Source organism: Rhopalosiphum maidis, chromosome 2 (assembly GCF_003676215.2).
Source record: "Rhopalosiphum maidis isolate BTI-1 chromosome 2, ASM367621v3, whole genome shotgun sequence".
Taxonomy (NCBI): domain Eukaryota; kingdom Metazoa; phylum Arthropoda; class Insecta; order Hemiptera; family Aphididae; genus Rhopalosiphum; species Rhopalosiphum maidis.
In genome coordinates, this window is record NC_040878.1 from 63,953,299 (window position 1) to 63,968,634 (window position 15,336).

The 15,336-nt window shown below is 31.1% G+C and overlaps 1 protein-coding gene across 4 annotated transcripts in view; it reads right to left on the minus strand.

Annotated features, from left to right (window-relative positions):
• LOC113551840 (complexin) overlaps positions 1 to 15,336 on the minus strand; it is a 192,618-nt gene that overhangs the window by 13,691 nt on the left and 163,591 nt on the right. For all 4 annotated transcript variants that reach the window (XM_026954368.1, XM_026954367.1, XM_026954369.1 and 1 more), the window contains one exon: positions 12,606 to 12,769. In XM_026954368.1, coding sequence (XP_026810169.1) covers positions 12,606 to 12,769 — 164 coding nt within the window. The remainder of the gene's footprint in view (positions 1 to 12,605; positions 12,770 to 15,336) is intronic.

A 15,336-nucleotide genomic window follows, 5' to 3' on the forward strand; every position in this document is an offset into this window, starting at 1 on the left:
GTCAAATTCGATCAAGTCCTTAATATAAATATGAGAACGATGACATTAGACTATGGACAGCACTGGATAATAAACTCAAAATCACAATTTGTTTCGACCACAGGTATGCTGTGTGTTAAATATGTCTTCTCTTTTGTGAACTCAGCACCTATGACATTTCAGTTACTTCAATGGTTGTCATAAGAAATCATACAACAACATTAATACTATCAACATCAACATATACTGTCTGTAGAATGAATGAGGGGAGGTATTGTAAAAATTAAAGATATAATTTGTTATTATTTTTAGTTAATTTAAAATAATAACATTATTATTTATTTTTATTAATACTTATTTTTTTAAATTTATCACAGTTAAATATACTTGTTTGAGTAAGCCATTAATGCATTAATCATAAATAAAATACAAAGTTGAAACAAAAATTTATGTATTTGATTATTGTAGATTCGAATATATTTCAAATTTACAATAAGTAACTTTACAACCGGACCCTTTACCATTTGATCATTATAACAATATGACCTTATTATGTGTTTATATTAAGTATAGGTACATATTATGTTCTGCAGTCCGTATGATGTATATTAGTTGAATGGGCCAATTATTTGACCCTGTCGAATGGAACGAGCACCGATATTACTCCATTCTCGATTACATCATTATTATTTTCATCTCGATTGAATTTACACATATATCATATATATATAATACAATTTAATATAGTTTGACGAATATGATATGATATAGAGAGGTATACGAGTTTTAAATGGTCCAATTTCCTGTGAAGACACAAAACTACTCCAACAGTGATATATATATATATATGAAAATAGTGATGCCACCAAAAACATTCGCATGAGGGAAAACCTTTATTTTTTTTCCACCCTCTTTCGTATCACCATCGTTGCCGTACCACCTGTCATAGCGCGAACAGATACGGCACACGGAGTATTTATTTTTGTTTTTTTTCTTTTCCCTTTTTTTTCCTACTCGTTGTTGTTGATTGCGAATTTAATCTATCGCAAGGACTGAGGCGTGCAGAAACGGGAAATTGCGGTGTACTGCCAAATCGAATTGTGAACCCAACGAACCGCACCGGCGACGACGGTAGCGGTAGTGGCGGTGAAAGAGATTGCTACCAAGCGCTGACTGACGCACGTCATGCACTATACCGCAGCGGCCTCAGCACCACACCGCCAACGCAATCTCACCGTTTAACCTTTCGTACTTAATATTATATTTCATTTTGAGATTTTTCCAAGGCAATGATAATTACCTGAGTTAAAAAAAATATTTTAGCTCCGAGTTACAATATAGCGTTGTATGCAATAAGATGCAAAAGTTAAGAAAAGTATTTCAAGACGTATTCGTATTATATTATCTGTGTCCCGCGTGAATGTGACAGAGCAACGAAAAATTGTCGAAGGTAATTCGATATCGAAAGCGTAAGAAAAAAACGCGTCCTGGGTCTTAATTGGTATTATAACTTTTCGTCTTAGAAACACGATATGCTAATATGGAAAAGTCATTTGGAAAATTGATCTTTAAAAGACCTCCGGGGAACGGTACGGCGTGTTAATTCGCGTGAGTAGAGCAGAATTGACTTAACATAATTAGTCGCTGGTAATCGCGAGTTCCACGAATTTCGTCCGACCTAAGGTCGCGCTTTCGTTTTGTGTTTAAATTCATAAACACGTTTTTCAGGGGGGAATAGATTAGGTTAGGGCTTCTTTACTCACAGGTTTTGTCTTGAAATTTCATCGACAGTAGTTTTTACCTATCTAAAAGTGTGGTGGTGTGTGTATACAATTCTACTGCAGTTAAAAACGATAGATAAAAGAAAGACGATAATGTGAAGTAACAAACGACAATGATCCGGGGCACGACGGAGGTAACGATGGTCGGCCGCGTATAATGCTATGTTTTTCGTTTTCTGAAGAAAAGTAAAACGGAAAACCTTTTAGGTAAATTAATCTGTCGGAATCGGGCTCGCGCGAGAGTAGGGGGACGGTCCCGGAGGAGATATCGGCATCAGTGGCGTTTTATCCAGCCGCTAAAAGCTCGAAATAGCGTGATAAATGGCACTGATAAATATAAAACGCTTTGTGAAAAGGCCGACGGTAACTATACACACACACACACACATGCCCACTCTACCCTCATGGTCTCCAAAACACTATTATAGTCCTTGCAAGTATAACACACACGTATTTATATATATATATATATATATATATTAAATTATATGTGTTAGGTGCTTTTTCTTCTCGTTGTGTTATATGTATATGTTATATATATATATATTGACTTCGCCGCCAGACCACAAACGTAATCCGATATTTTTCTTGTTCGCGTTAGCGGCTTGGCACTGACGGTGTAGATGGATCGGCCATCGATAAACATTATACATATAGAGGGCGACACATCATCGGAGCTTTTATATATATATATATACCTATTATAACTATATATAACAGTATACGAGGAAGTTGTGAAAAATAACCACCGCCGCTGGTTGATCTGCCGATTGCGATTTTATTATTATTATTATTGTTGTTTTATATGTGATTCCGCAGTGAAAGAAAACAAAATTTAAACGAATTGTATGAATCCAACTCGTGTACTCTTTTGCTTTGAGATTATCTGACATTTCTATTATTGTAATTGAATGACGACCGTTCTTTTATCGCACTCATCTCGTTCTATCTCTATAAAAATGCATTGTTGTCGTATTAAACATCTCGTATCGAAAAACCACACGAAAACTTCAATAAAACATCATAACTTTACTTTAAAATACAATACAATACAATCGAGAATACGTGTAGAAATTACTTAAAAAAAAAAAACAACCGTCTTTGTTCATTCCGCAGCAGTGGAAAATATGCCAGATAGGTTCTTACAGACAGTAACAATAATAGAAATAAAACAATCGATTATTTCTATTGAAACCATCACACAAACAATCATTTTTACTATTTGAAAGAATACGATTTTGAATTATTAAAACGGTATAACATGTTTATAGCTTTCAAATATTCTATGCAGAAAAAAAAAATAGAAAATAAGTGCATCGAAGATATATGCGATGTACTTATTTTCCGTGTTTCTATTTTATAGGTACCTATAGAATGTACATAATAGCCCAAACATGCGATATACAAGATACGCAAGTATATACGACTGAGGTATACATTTTTAATCTTTGAACAACTTTTTTTTTTTCAATGCTTACAATAGAAAACAAAAAATATTGGATGAAAAATAAGGGAGAGAAAAAAACGAACGTAAGGTTTTGGCATCGGATACGGTCTGGAAATTGCTTTGGTAACAAAGAACCCTCCACCCATCGCAACCTAAAGCTATATCACAGATGTTATCGGCACTGAAAAATATGTAGGCCGTCGTTGTATATTATATGCGTATACCATTTAAGACGACTATATAGTATATACCCAGGCGTAAACTACGGTGTAAACAATATAACAACGGGACCAAGGCGTCGTGGCCAGTGGTGCCGCAGGCTTCGAAATTACGATAACACTTAGGAACCAAGGACCCTGGGTGTAATAATATTCGGATGGGAAGACGGTTATTCAACCGACGCAAACTTGCCGTACGGCTAATCGGGAATTATCATTTGTCGCTCGCATTCTCTCTCTCTCTCTCTTTGTATCTCCGGTCCAAAATAAAGTTGTGTACATATTAAACGCGTGCGCTAACTCTAATTTCAATACCATTAAGTAATAATAACATCGATGATCCGTTTCCCAGCGGCCGTAAAGTAACAACTGCGTATATCCGACCAGGGCTTGAAACCGATTGAAATAATATCTGTTTCGGTTTCGATTTCGATTTTGTATACCGGTTTTTAATTTTTTCGATTTCGGTTTCAATTTTACAATACCAATATTAGGAAATTTCGATTTCGGTTTCGATTTTGTATACCGGTTTCTAAATTTTTTGGTTTCGGTTTTAATTTTTCAATACCGGTATTAAAAATTTAGGTTTCAGTTTCGATTTAGATAAAATTTAAGTTGAAAAAGTTAAGTTACCTAACCTTAACGATAAAAATTAAACAATACTTACCAATTGAAAGAAATATATTCATTACTATTAATAAAACAACTAATAATTTTGCAAATAATGAAATGGTTATCAACATTTTAATCACGATCTCACGGGCATATTAATGGAATTTACGTATTTACAATTTTAAAAACTCGTAAAAAAAAAAAAAAAAAACGTTATCCAATTTTTTCCGGTTTCGGATTTTACTTAAATGCCGGTATCCAATTTTTTTAGATTTCAATTTTAAAAAGGTTTATACCAGTTTCTGAAATCGGTTTCAAGACCTGCATCCGACTGCATCAGTGACCGGTGTACTAACACGTGTATAATAAATAATAATATTATATTCCATGGTCAAAATGAAAAATAAGTTTGGCCAAATTGCTTTGATGAGATAATATTATACACACACATAATTTTTGTGTTATGTGTTCTTTTTAAATTTCATAGATTCAATTGTTATTCATGTGTGCTAAAATATCCTTCAAGATCGTTATTACCGCGGGGTCCACATCTATAACCCCGATTATTCGCGTGGCATATCCTATATATTTTTATTTGATCGCGGCCAAAGGCACACAAATTAACTTTTTGAAACTTTTCTGAATCCACGAGTCGTATTTTTCCCGTACAATATATGATATATATATATATATATACAAATATTTTAAAATAGTGTTGTAATATGTGAAAACTTTTCAATTCGAAAATTCAGAGCAACGCCGTTGTCGTCATTTCCGTTACCGGATAAACAGACAAATTAATTTTTCGTGGGGTTGAACATATATATTATCATAATATAGAACATATACGATATCATCTGTACCACGACAGACGTTTGATGTCAGAGTGAACCGATATCATCGTCGGGTGATGTGTGAATAGGGTCGGTCGAGCGGTGGTGAGCGCAGTCAAACGCCTTTGTTTGTAAACAACGGTATCACGTAATTGGATTTTCTGTGCCCCAGAGACACAATTCGTACCGGTGTATATCTGGGACTAGAGATTTTTGAAACGGCTAGACTTTATCAATTATTATGTATTAATATTAATATATTATGTTTTCTGAAAATCAACTCCAATGGTGCCGGTCCCAAAAACAACGTCCTACTCATTCGTCTACTTCGATTGTTTTCGTATACAGATATCTATTATTTACAGTTATTATCAGTATTGTTACTGGTTTATAATAATCTAACCTAAATGTACATTGTATATTACATTGGTAGTCAACCATCAAACGCCTTTGTGCGCGCACTGGGAATTCTGTACGTGTATATCATATAATAAAGGAACATTTTTTCATCCTTTTAGTGGCGGTGTGACAGGCGAGTAAGTGTGTAGTAGTGACTTCTATACTACACGTACGCAAAATATAAGTACGCCTTAGCCGGCCGGTCTCCGGAAACGGGACGTCGTAAGTCTCGGAGGACGTCTGCGAGGCCGTCATTCGATTCCCAACGCTTCGTGTCGAATCTCCAGCGGAAAGTCTACCACATATTATATTATTGTATATGAGTCGTATCATATCGGAAACCATCATTCTGTCTTTCGATGTATTTCACGATCCGTACAATACAATAATGTTTGTATTTGTTTTTACATTGGGTTCTTTTCCTCCGGCCATCGCTGAAAAATATTATTGCAATCCGATAGATAAACAGACATAGCGGAGGAGAGCATCAGACAACACTGATGATATAACCTCTCTCGAATACAGTACGTCGCCGTTGATTATGGGATTCGGGTCAACGAGTTATAATACACTGTTATCGCATCGACGTAATCTTGTATCCGACTAACGTTTCCCAAGTGGCAAGATCGGGTTTGGGAGCGAAGAAGACAAATTTATGATGATTCAACACTACGAGCAAAACCGTATTATCATAATCGGACTATAAACATTTAGAATTTATAGTACTATATTAATATAAGTATTATTATATTATTATTATTATTATTATATGTGCGTTGAAATTATTATTATAATAGTAGTAGTTTATTGCATAGTATATGAAATGCATATATAAACAGATAATATTGCACGTGAAAATATTTATACATATATAGCGTAATATAAATAGTATATTGTCGCAATAAAAATATTCGTTTACGATAATATGGATGTAATGATATTATGCCACCATATATCGGTAAATCGTTCAAATAGTAAGTGAAGTACAACGCAACATATATATATATATATATATATATATATATATATATAATAATAATATATCTAACTAAAATAACTGTAATTTTATAGTTTATGGTTTTAAAATATTAAACTGAGATAAACGTTTAAAAGACATTTTACACGAGTACACGCATGTCTGAAAAAATGTAAATTTATATTTTTAGTATGGGAAAAAGCAATAGAGCTTAATACGCATTTTAAGGTAGGTATAATAACAAAATCATTTATTTTTATGTTCACGGAAAAAAATATGTTCAAAACTAAAATTCATAATTTAACAATATTAAATGAAATGGAAAGAACGGATACTCTCATTAAATTAAATGTATGTATATTTATATAGGTATATATATATTCGAAACGTTCAAAGTTTTAATTTAAAATATAGAAACTTTATTTCGCCCGGGAAACGCACGAACTATGGACAGAATTGTTTATGCGAATTTACATTAAACAATTACTCTGAGAACGAATACGAAGTAATTTGTTTAATTATCCGAGTCAATAGTCGATTAGGTGTACATTTTTCATTTTAGGTTGGTTTAACTCTTACGAAAAACAATTTTGTAGAGCTGTGCGTTTTTTTCCCTCAGAAGCGCATAAATTTAAAACAAAAATAAAAACCACGAGAGAATCGCAATAAAGATAGCAATAAAAAATGTATATATTATTATTGTGCTTTCTATATATAATGTATCGACACTCCGTAAGTATAATAATACTTATACATTTAATTGCATTATACACACACACACACACACACACACATATATATATATATGTAAATGTATAAGCAGAGGATTTTGGCATTATATTATTCCAAGTTGCTCGCCAAGAGTAGACTGGTGTTTTCGCGTGCATTGGCATCTGGCCATATTGTTATAGACGCGTATATCCAATGCGGTGCGCGGCCGTTCCGAGTCACTGACGTGATATCATAATAAATATCAGATCCGGGAGGGAGTTTGACTAAATGTTAGGGATGGTTTTTGGCGGTTTCTATGGGCTATATCGGCTAGCGGTGAAATCACGTATTTGTTACCACAAATATAATATAGTAGAAGTTTATTCGTGTTATAATATGCACGTACTATACCCGATCTATATCAACGACAAAATGCTCTAATTATCGCACTCAAAGCTCAAAATACGAACCGTTAAAACACTGCCGTCATATGCTACTCCCCGGGCCACTAAACCATTTAATCTTTTCACCCATATAAACTAACGGCAGCGACCAATGTCGGCCATCAATGTTGTTGGTATATCAAATGGGTGGGAAATGCGTCGATTCGGACGTGTTTTGATCAGCATACAGTTTACTTGTTTTCGTGGACATCGAGATTGGGTTATGTCAGTGGGTCATTGGTGTACTATAAATGCGGTCGATTTTATGTATTTAAAATTGTTATCTCCATATAATGATACAACTGTGATATTTATTTAGAATAAAATATAATACTATTATTGTAAATATTAATATAAACGGTAATAATTACTGTTTAGAAAAACAAAAATTAAATGACTAATTAATGTAGTTTTTAAAGGCGTTCTTTCGTATTAAAATAAGTATTTAAAAAAAAAAAAAATGTAATCACCTGCTCTACCAGTCTACTTTGATCGAGCTTTAGAGTGCAACCGGGTTAAGTGATGTGCATAATATTTTTATAAATCTATATGAGACAATGAAGATGCACGTGCCTACCTTGTCGCCTACACGGTCCAGTTGACACGCACATATTACAAATTACAATATTATACAGTCAATGGATATGTAGGTACAAACTTGTGTACGGAAATACACCTTTATATTATTATTATATATGAATATATAATGTACGGTATAATAATATATAATAACGTCAGAGCTCCTAAAATATACATAGCTTTGCAAATTTCGGAAACCGACGACGAGGACTTGCGCGTGCATGCATCATCAAGTTGTGTTTGGTTTGTGTACATGTGTAGTGTTTGTTTGTGTACATAGGACGGTACAATCGAGCTCACCAAAAGTTGTTATCTCGTTTACGTATCCCGCGAGGCCGTACACGAGCTGACCCTCGTTTATCATAACTATTTATTATTATTACTATTATTACTATTACTGCATGTATAATATGTGATATTATTAGGCTTCGTACTGACGCGTTTAAACAGATTGCAGCCACCTCGACGGGCGTACAACGATCCTGTCGTAAGCAATTACTTTCGTGCGTGCACTTAGTCTACATATATATATAAATTACATCACGTGTATATGATATATAGTCATAAGTTAAACAACACATATCAAAAGCATATTTGACAAATAATACTTCATCACCATCAATACATTACTCTATAAATACCACATCCAATACTAAAAAACAATATTTTTATTTTATTAATGTATTTTTAAATAATTTAAAATTTAAAAATAAAATGCTTTGAAAATACTACAGCTTTACCTACCTGTAATAATTTTAGGATGATAAACATTTATAAATGTATAAAATATTATGAGCCAATAATAACATACTAACATATAACTTTTGTTTATAATATGCAATAATTGAATTCTATACGTAGTGTGGTGTGACTAGTGTCATGGTTAATATAATTATGTGATTACTGACCACCGAAGCCATTTATATGGTAGATAGCTGAGACTGATGGGAATAGTAGTTGTTGTAATAGGTTCTTGTTCTGCGAATTGCAATAGCCGCTATGCATCTTTGATATTAACATAAACTTAACTATTGTCATAAGGTTTCTTAGTTCCATTGATTTTAATAAAAAACAAAAAGGTCACAGCAACATCTAACAACATAATGTATACTATGTTACAATAATTAAGAATTATTGTTTTTAGAAAAAAATATAACTTTTAAAAATGTTTGTGTATTTGAAATGGCAAACACCATATAATAGTTTATCTGATATTTATTTAGATGAGAAATTTGTATTTAAGCAATCTATGACTAGATTCTATATTTTATTATATGATATAACGGTAAATTTAATCAACATTGAAAACTGGTATATAATATTATATTTTCATTCAACGATTTATCAAGTATTAAAAATAAATTAACACCGGATCATATCCGTAAAGTACATGTCCGTTTAGAATACAAACTTCTTACTTTACGCCAAACAAGATGATTCCAAGTAACCTGATACTTTCTTAGGTTACCTTATTCAAATTTAGGCTGTTAATATTAACTTCACATTTAAATAACAATTACCTATTTAAAACTATTGTGATGAAAAAAATAAATTTGAAAATATAAATATAACAAAGAAAGTATTCAACGGTAATAATACACAATAATGAAGTTTAACTTGAAAACAAATTACAATAAATTAGTATAACAATTTTGTATTATTTATATTATGTTTATAATAAAAAAAAAATAATCCACCATGAGTAAAAGTAATACTATTAAAAATACTATATTAATTAATTTCAATTTTAATTATATTTATCAAATCGAAAAAAGGAAAAATTAATTAAAAATATAGTTTAGCTAAAATCAATTAAGTGAATAAATTAAAATTATAGCAGAACGTCGTTGTACGTTAAATGACAAAATAATAATGTATTAAATACCTAACATATTTTTCGTAAAAGTTCAGTGAAATAATTTACAGCGTAAAAAGGAATTTATTAAAATTTTAAATGGCTTTAATGTTTGTAAAAATTAATTTAAATGAAAATAGAGATATAAATCATTCGGTTGTATGATTATGCATACTATCGATTTGTTATTGAATTTTCGTTCAAAGAATTATTATAATAGTTTAAAAAGTAGTATACTTTACAGTTTTAACTTATTACAAAAAAGTTAAAAGAAAAAATTCGAAGTTAAATTCTGTATACCTACTTTTCAAAGTCCACAAGTTTATCTTCGCCAAATGTTCGATGTGTACAATTTTGGGGTAAGACCAGAGGGGGATAATTATGGAAAGAACGTCTACGAAAACTGTGGTGAATAATACAGCATCATAATATTTTATGAGAAGGAGAATGGCCGACGCAGTTATATATAACTTAAAAAAAAAAAAAACGCCAGGGGATAAAAAGTTTCCTTTTGCACCACGTGCACCTATTGTGTGGACAATAATTCCGATAGCCAGCAGGCTGCTGAATAAAATACGTTATTATACACTAAACGCACAACACAATAAGCTAAGAAGCTATATATTAGTAATGTGACAATTTTGCACAGCGAAGACACTCGTTTTTGAAACGAAATATTATCATTGGTATCATTCTAATTAGCAATTATAACGTTTAATTCATAACTTCACTAAGGAATATTACATTAGACTCGAGATACCATATTACATTGTTATCGTTACACCGCTCCAGAGCGAAAAGTAGGAAAGGAACATATCAAAAAATAAATTTAATTCCTGAACAGTTGAGACTAAAGTATTTTATGGTTAAGATTAAAAAGATTTACATGAATCGTATGTCGTTACGTACCTAATATTGTGTATGTTTATAGATATATTACTTTAGTATAAATATTTGACTACACAATTAAAAGCCTACAAAATACTAACAATACTAACAAATAAAAATGTTTTATACGCATTTTTCTAAATAAAAACTGCATATATAATAGGTATACACATTTAAAAAAAGAAAACGTTAGATATATTAAGAACGTTTTTATAAACCTTGTTCTATTACAACCACAGAAATTTTAAGTTTGATAATGTAGATACTTATTATATAACACCGTGTTTGTTGGATATTAATTTAGAAGTTAGAATAATATGTTTAAATATTGTTAAAGCATAGGTCTTGTATAATATTAAATTATACTGAATTAACTTAACAGTAGTTTACATACTTAAATCATAATCATATTTTTAAACAAATGTTAGTTTTAATAATGATCACATAGATACAGTTTTAAGACAATTGATTACTTTTTACTATATTTATTATTTTTGATTATTACTATAGTATTTTTTACTAAATATTTTTAAATTTTTATTTATTATCCTAATAATATTCTTGTACATATTTTGTAATGTTTTTGCTATACAATTTCTGGCCCTAATTATAACAATAGTTGTATTATCTTACATTATGTGAATAAGTGTTACTCTAGTAATGGTGACGGTCCTAAAAATCACGAAATGTGATGCGACAATCAGTGAACTTTAGTGCACGACAAACTCAATTAAAACTTTGGAGAGTAATAGTTTCGTCGTATATTATTGTATAACGTACAATATATATATATAATATAAAAGTATAAGTATAACGTAATTGGTGCGTTGGAATGGTATAGAGATAAAACCAAGTTATTCAAATCGTTGGGACAATAAAAGCTCGTTGTGGATTATAATTAGTTTTTTCCCTTTCCTCAAACCCAAACCTCTAAATCACGAAACGATAAAAAAAAAAAGTTTAAACATATTATATTTATATATAAGGACGACGAGACGTGAAGTCTGTTTTTTGTTTTCAGAGATAAATTCGCACAAAAAAATGAACGGCTTAAAAAACTAGTATGTAAAGTGAGTGTTTTTGTTTTTTCAACTCAGTGGAAGTTTATTAGGTGTGACACAAATAAAAGAAAATGTTCGTTGAACTTGACGTTTGAGATAAAATCATTAATAATTATTATTCAGATTCCAACAATTGTAATAGGCTCATAACAGAATTGGCGGATAAGAATATATTTTATGTCAAAATGTGTATAATGTGAAAAAATGTAACAATCGCCAAATTATAATGTAAGCGCAATATTGTTAGACGTGCTTAAAAGTTTAAACGAATATATTTTGCATCTTTAGTAATTTTCATAAGTTTTATGGCAAACTATTTTATTGGGTATCGAAGAATAATATCAGACGCAGCACTCTTTCGACATGATAGTAATACTAAATCGAGTGTTAAATATTTTATAAACAAAGGACGCTGTACGATACCGAAATGAACAATTGCAATTGTATTATATTTATTTTTCACGTTTTCCGAGACAATTATGTGCGAGTAATGCACACGCGCGTTGATTATGTTAACCGAGATTGGGCTTTATTTCGGTAATTGTCATCCTTGTCATTTTAGTTATTACTATTATTATCTTATTATCTGAATGGTACAGAGGACAAAAAAGGGATGGGGGGAAACCTACTTACTGCTGTCAAATGTTCTAAGTTTCGTTAAACCGACATAGCGGCGACGGTAGCGCTGCAACCATGCCGCCGTAGGTCAGAGGATAATTTTATTGCAGTATCACTCTCCGGCGCCCCGCGACCCACCAAACTTAATATAATTTTATATATAAATATATATATATATATAGATGGTTTAACGTCATTATTTTACCTTATCTCGGATTTCTTGTCTCATTTTCTCCCGTTCTTCCTCCATCTTGCGGTGTTTCTCTTTGCGTCTTTCCTCGGCCTCCCTGATTGCCTCCAATCGTTCCCTCTCCGCTTCTGCGTTTTTTTCTTTGTCCTCGGCCGATTCACCGCCATCGCCCACTGCCCCTGCAAAAGAAAAAAAAATAAAAATATAAATAGGTTTCCCGGATGTTCGCTACAAAAATAAATATATACGTAATAACAATATTATTACCATAACGTGCGATCGGCGACGTCAAGGAATATAATAAGACGTGCCATACATTTTATTGTATACGATTATATGATTATTTTTTTTTCTCTCCCTCGAAAACATAATCAAGTTAAGAATGAATCGTTCAATATATTATAAACTATGCGATTTAAAACCCCGCTGTATGGTCACAAATAATGTTATCAACTTATTCACAAATTTTTAAATTGCCGACGGTGACTATTGTTTTAAACTACCATCGTTACGGATATATTGTTAATGAATATAAGTTTATAAGAGCGGCTAATAATCAATTTATTTTATTTATTTTAATTACTTTATACAAAACATAATACTTTAAGCCTTCGATTCCGATTAATTGCAGACGTATATATAAAATACATAATGAAACAAACGAACCAGATGAATTTGATTAATTTACTATAATGTTTTGATAAAGTTTTATGCCATCGACGTGTACAATATTTTAATTAGTAACTTCAATTCAAAGGCTAGAGTTTATTTATTTTTTATCTAGATATATATGGCACTTTTAATTTATTTTAAATATATACAAACAATCAAGTTTACATAATATTATGTCATATTATAATATGCTACAAAATCCACTGAGAAAAAAATTATTAAAATGTTTGTTATTATTTTATTCAAATATCTTATACCACAAACAACTTTTTTGGATTCAAAAAAAAAAACGGAATATTGTTCAAGAAGTAAAAAAACTTAATTTAGAATTTTAATATTTATACAATTAATTACAAAATGAAAAAAAAAAACAGGAAAACGAAAAACAAACAACCGATTTTATCGTATTTTATAATCAAACACTTAATTCTAAGACAATAACCTATTTGGACACACTCAATTCACGTACCTCGAAGTAAAATGTATTTGCTAAATAAATTTCGATTTATTTTCGATAGTTAAATAATTTGATGATACGGCATTTTAGATAGGTTAGTTTGCTTCACCACTGTCGTACGAGCGTATTCCCGTTATGTTAGCTACAGTTGTAATCGAGTAGGCACTTACATTGTTTTTATTTATTTAAAATTAAAAAAAAACATTAATAACATGTTAATATTACAATCGTGAACAAGTTTGTGAACTTATATTTAGTGGATATTATTATTATTATTCGCAATTCTCTAACGACTGAATTCAATTTGACCATCAGTCTAGCCTTATGCACACCGGTATTATGATCGAACGAATGCTGTACAACTGAACCTTTGGTATAATACTTATATATAATTAAATCGATTAAACACCTAAACAGGTTTAAAGCCCCCGCAGTACTCGCTGTTCAAATGTTTTCTGCAAGTGAACGCGTAAAGTTTATTATTTGATTGATATCAAGAAACGACTACGTCAGCACGTTTCTGTATTTACGGAATTCAATTTGCGGTTACGTAATTCGACTGAACCGTTTTAGTGTATGAACGGTGGTGGTATTGTTGTCATGGAGTGCACCACATGTGTATACATTTTATCAAAATTAGCGCTCATACCTTAAAACCATAATAATTCATGATTGGTTTTGAGCTTCTGGGATTTATAATAATGATTTTGTATTACGATTCTGTTCAGGATTAAATTTAATACACATGGTTGTGTACAAATATGTAACTCGTATAATATAATATTATGTACATTATAAGTGGAAAATATGACGTACTCGGATAGAAATTTCTAACTTTGTAAGGCATGTATTTTTTTTTTTAATTTTACCACAAACGTATATTTTCTTGACGAATGGATCGATAATATGCCGGTTAAAAATTAACCAACCGAATCTTAATTATTGTTATCAAAACAAACAAAACATTTAGATGATTTTATTCGATTCGTCTAGATCATTTTTCGGCAACGTATTTTTTTCATTAAAAATATAAAATTTTTATTTTTTATGGCACGAGAACTCTTTTTAGTATGTAAATGTGGCCATGCGACGATCGATTATATAATAGTATACTGTTACAATTTTCCAACGTAAGAGTTCTAATTGTTGGTTAATGATTTCATTTTCGATTTATTGCAAATTACAATATAGATTGTAAACACTCATAAACAATTAACATTTTGCACGGAATGTTCACCTAAACACGTACACAGTGGAATATGTGATTCAAATACGAAAAAATTATATTATGTGAAAACATAAATCTCAGTTAAATTAGCATGGTTCTACTCGTTTAGTTTAAAGTCGTACGCATTTTTCTCATACATGGGTCGTTGAGATAAGTAAGTTGTATAAATACTAATCCTCGTGGGTTTTTGAATTTTTTTTTTCGTATAAATGTCAATCATATGCTTATATTTGAGACCACAAGACTTACTTAAATCCTTTCTGATAGCAATAGGAATTACAGAAAAATGTCGAGACACTGTTTGTTTGTGTATTCAGGAAGTCTTCTTTCTAATTCCTCCGTACCGTATCACAATAATAAAGCACACATACATGTTAAATAAACTATCT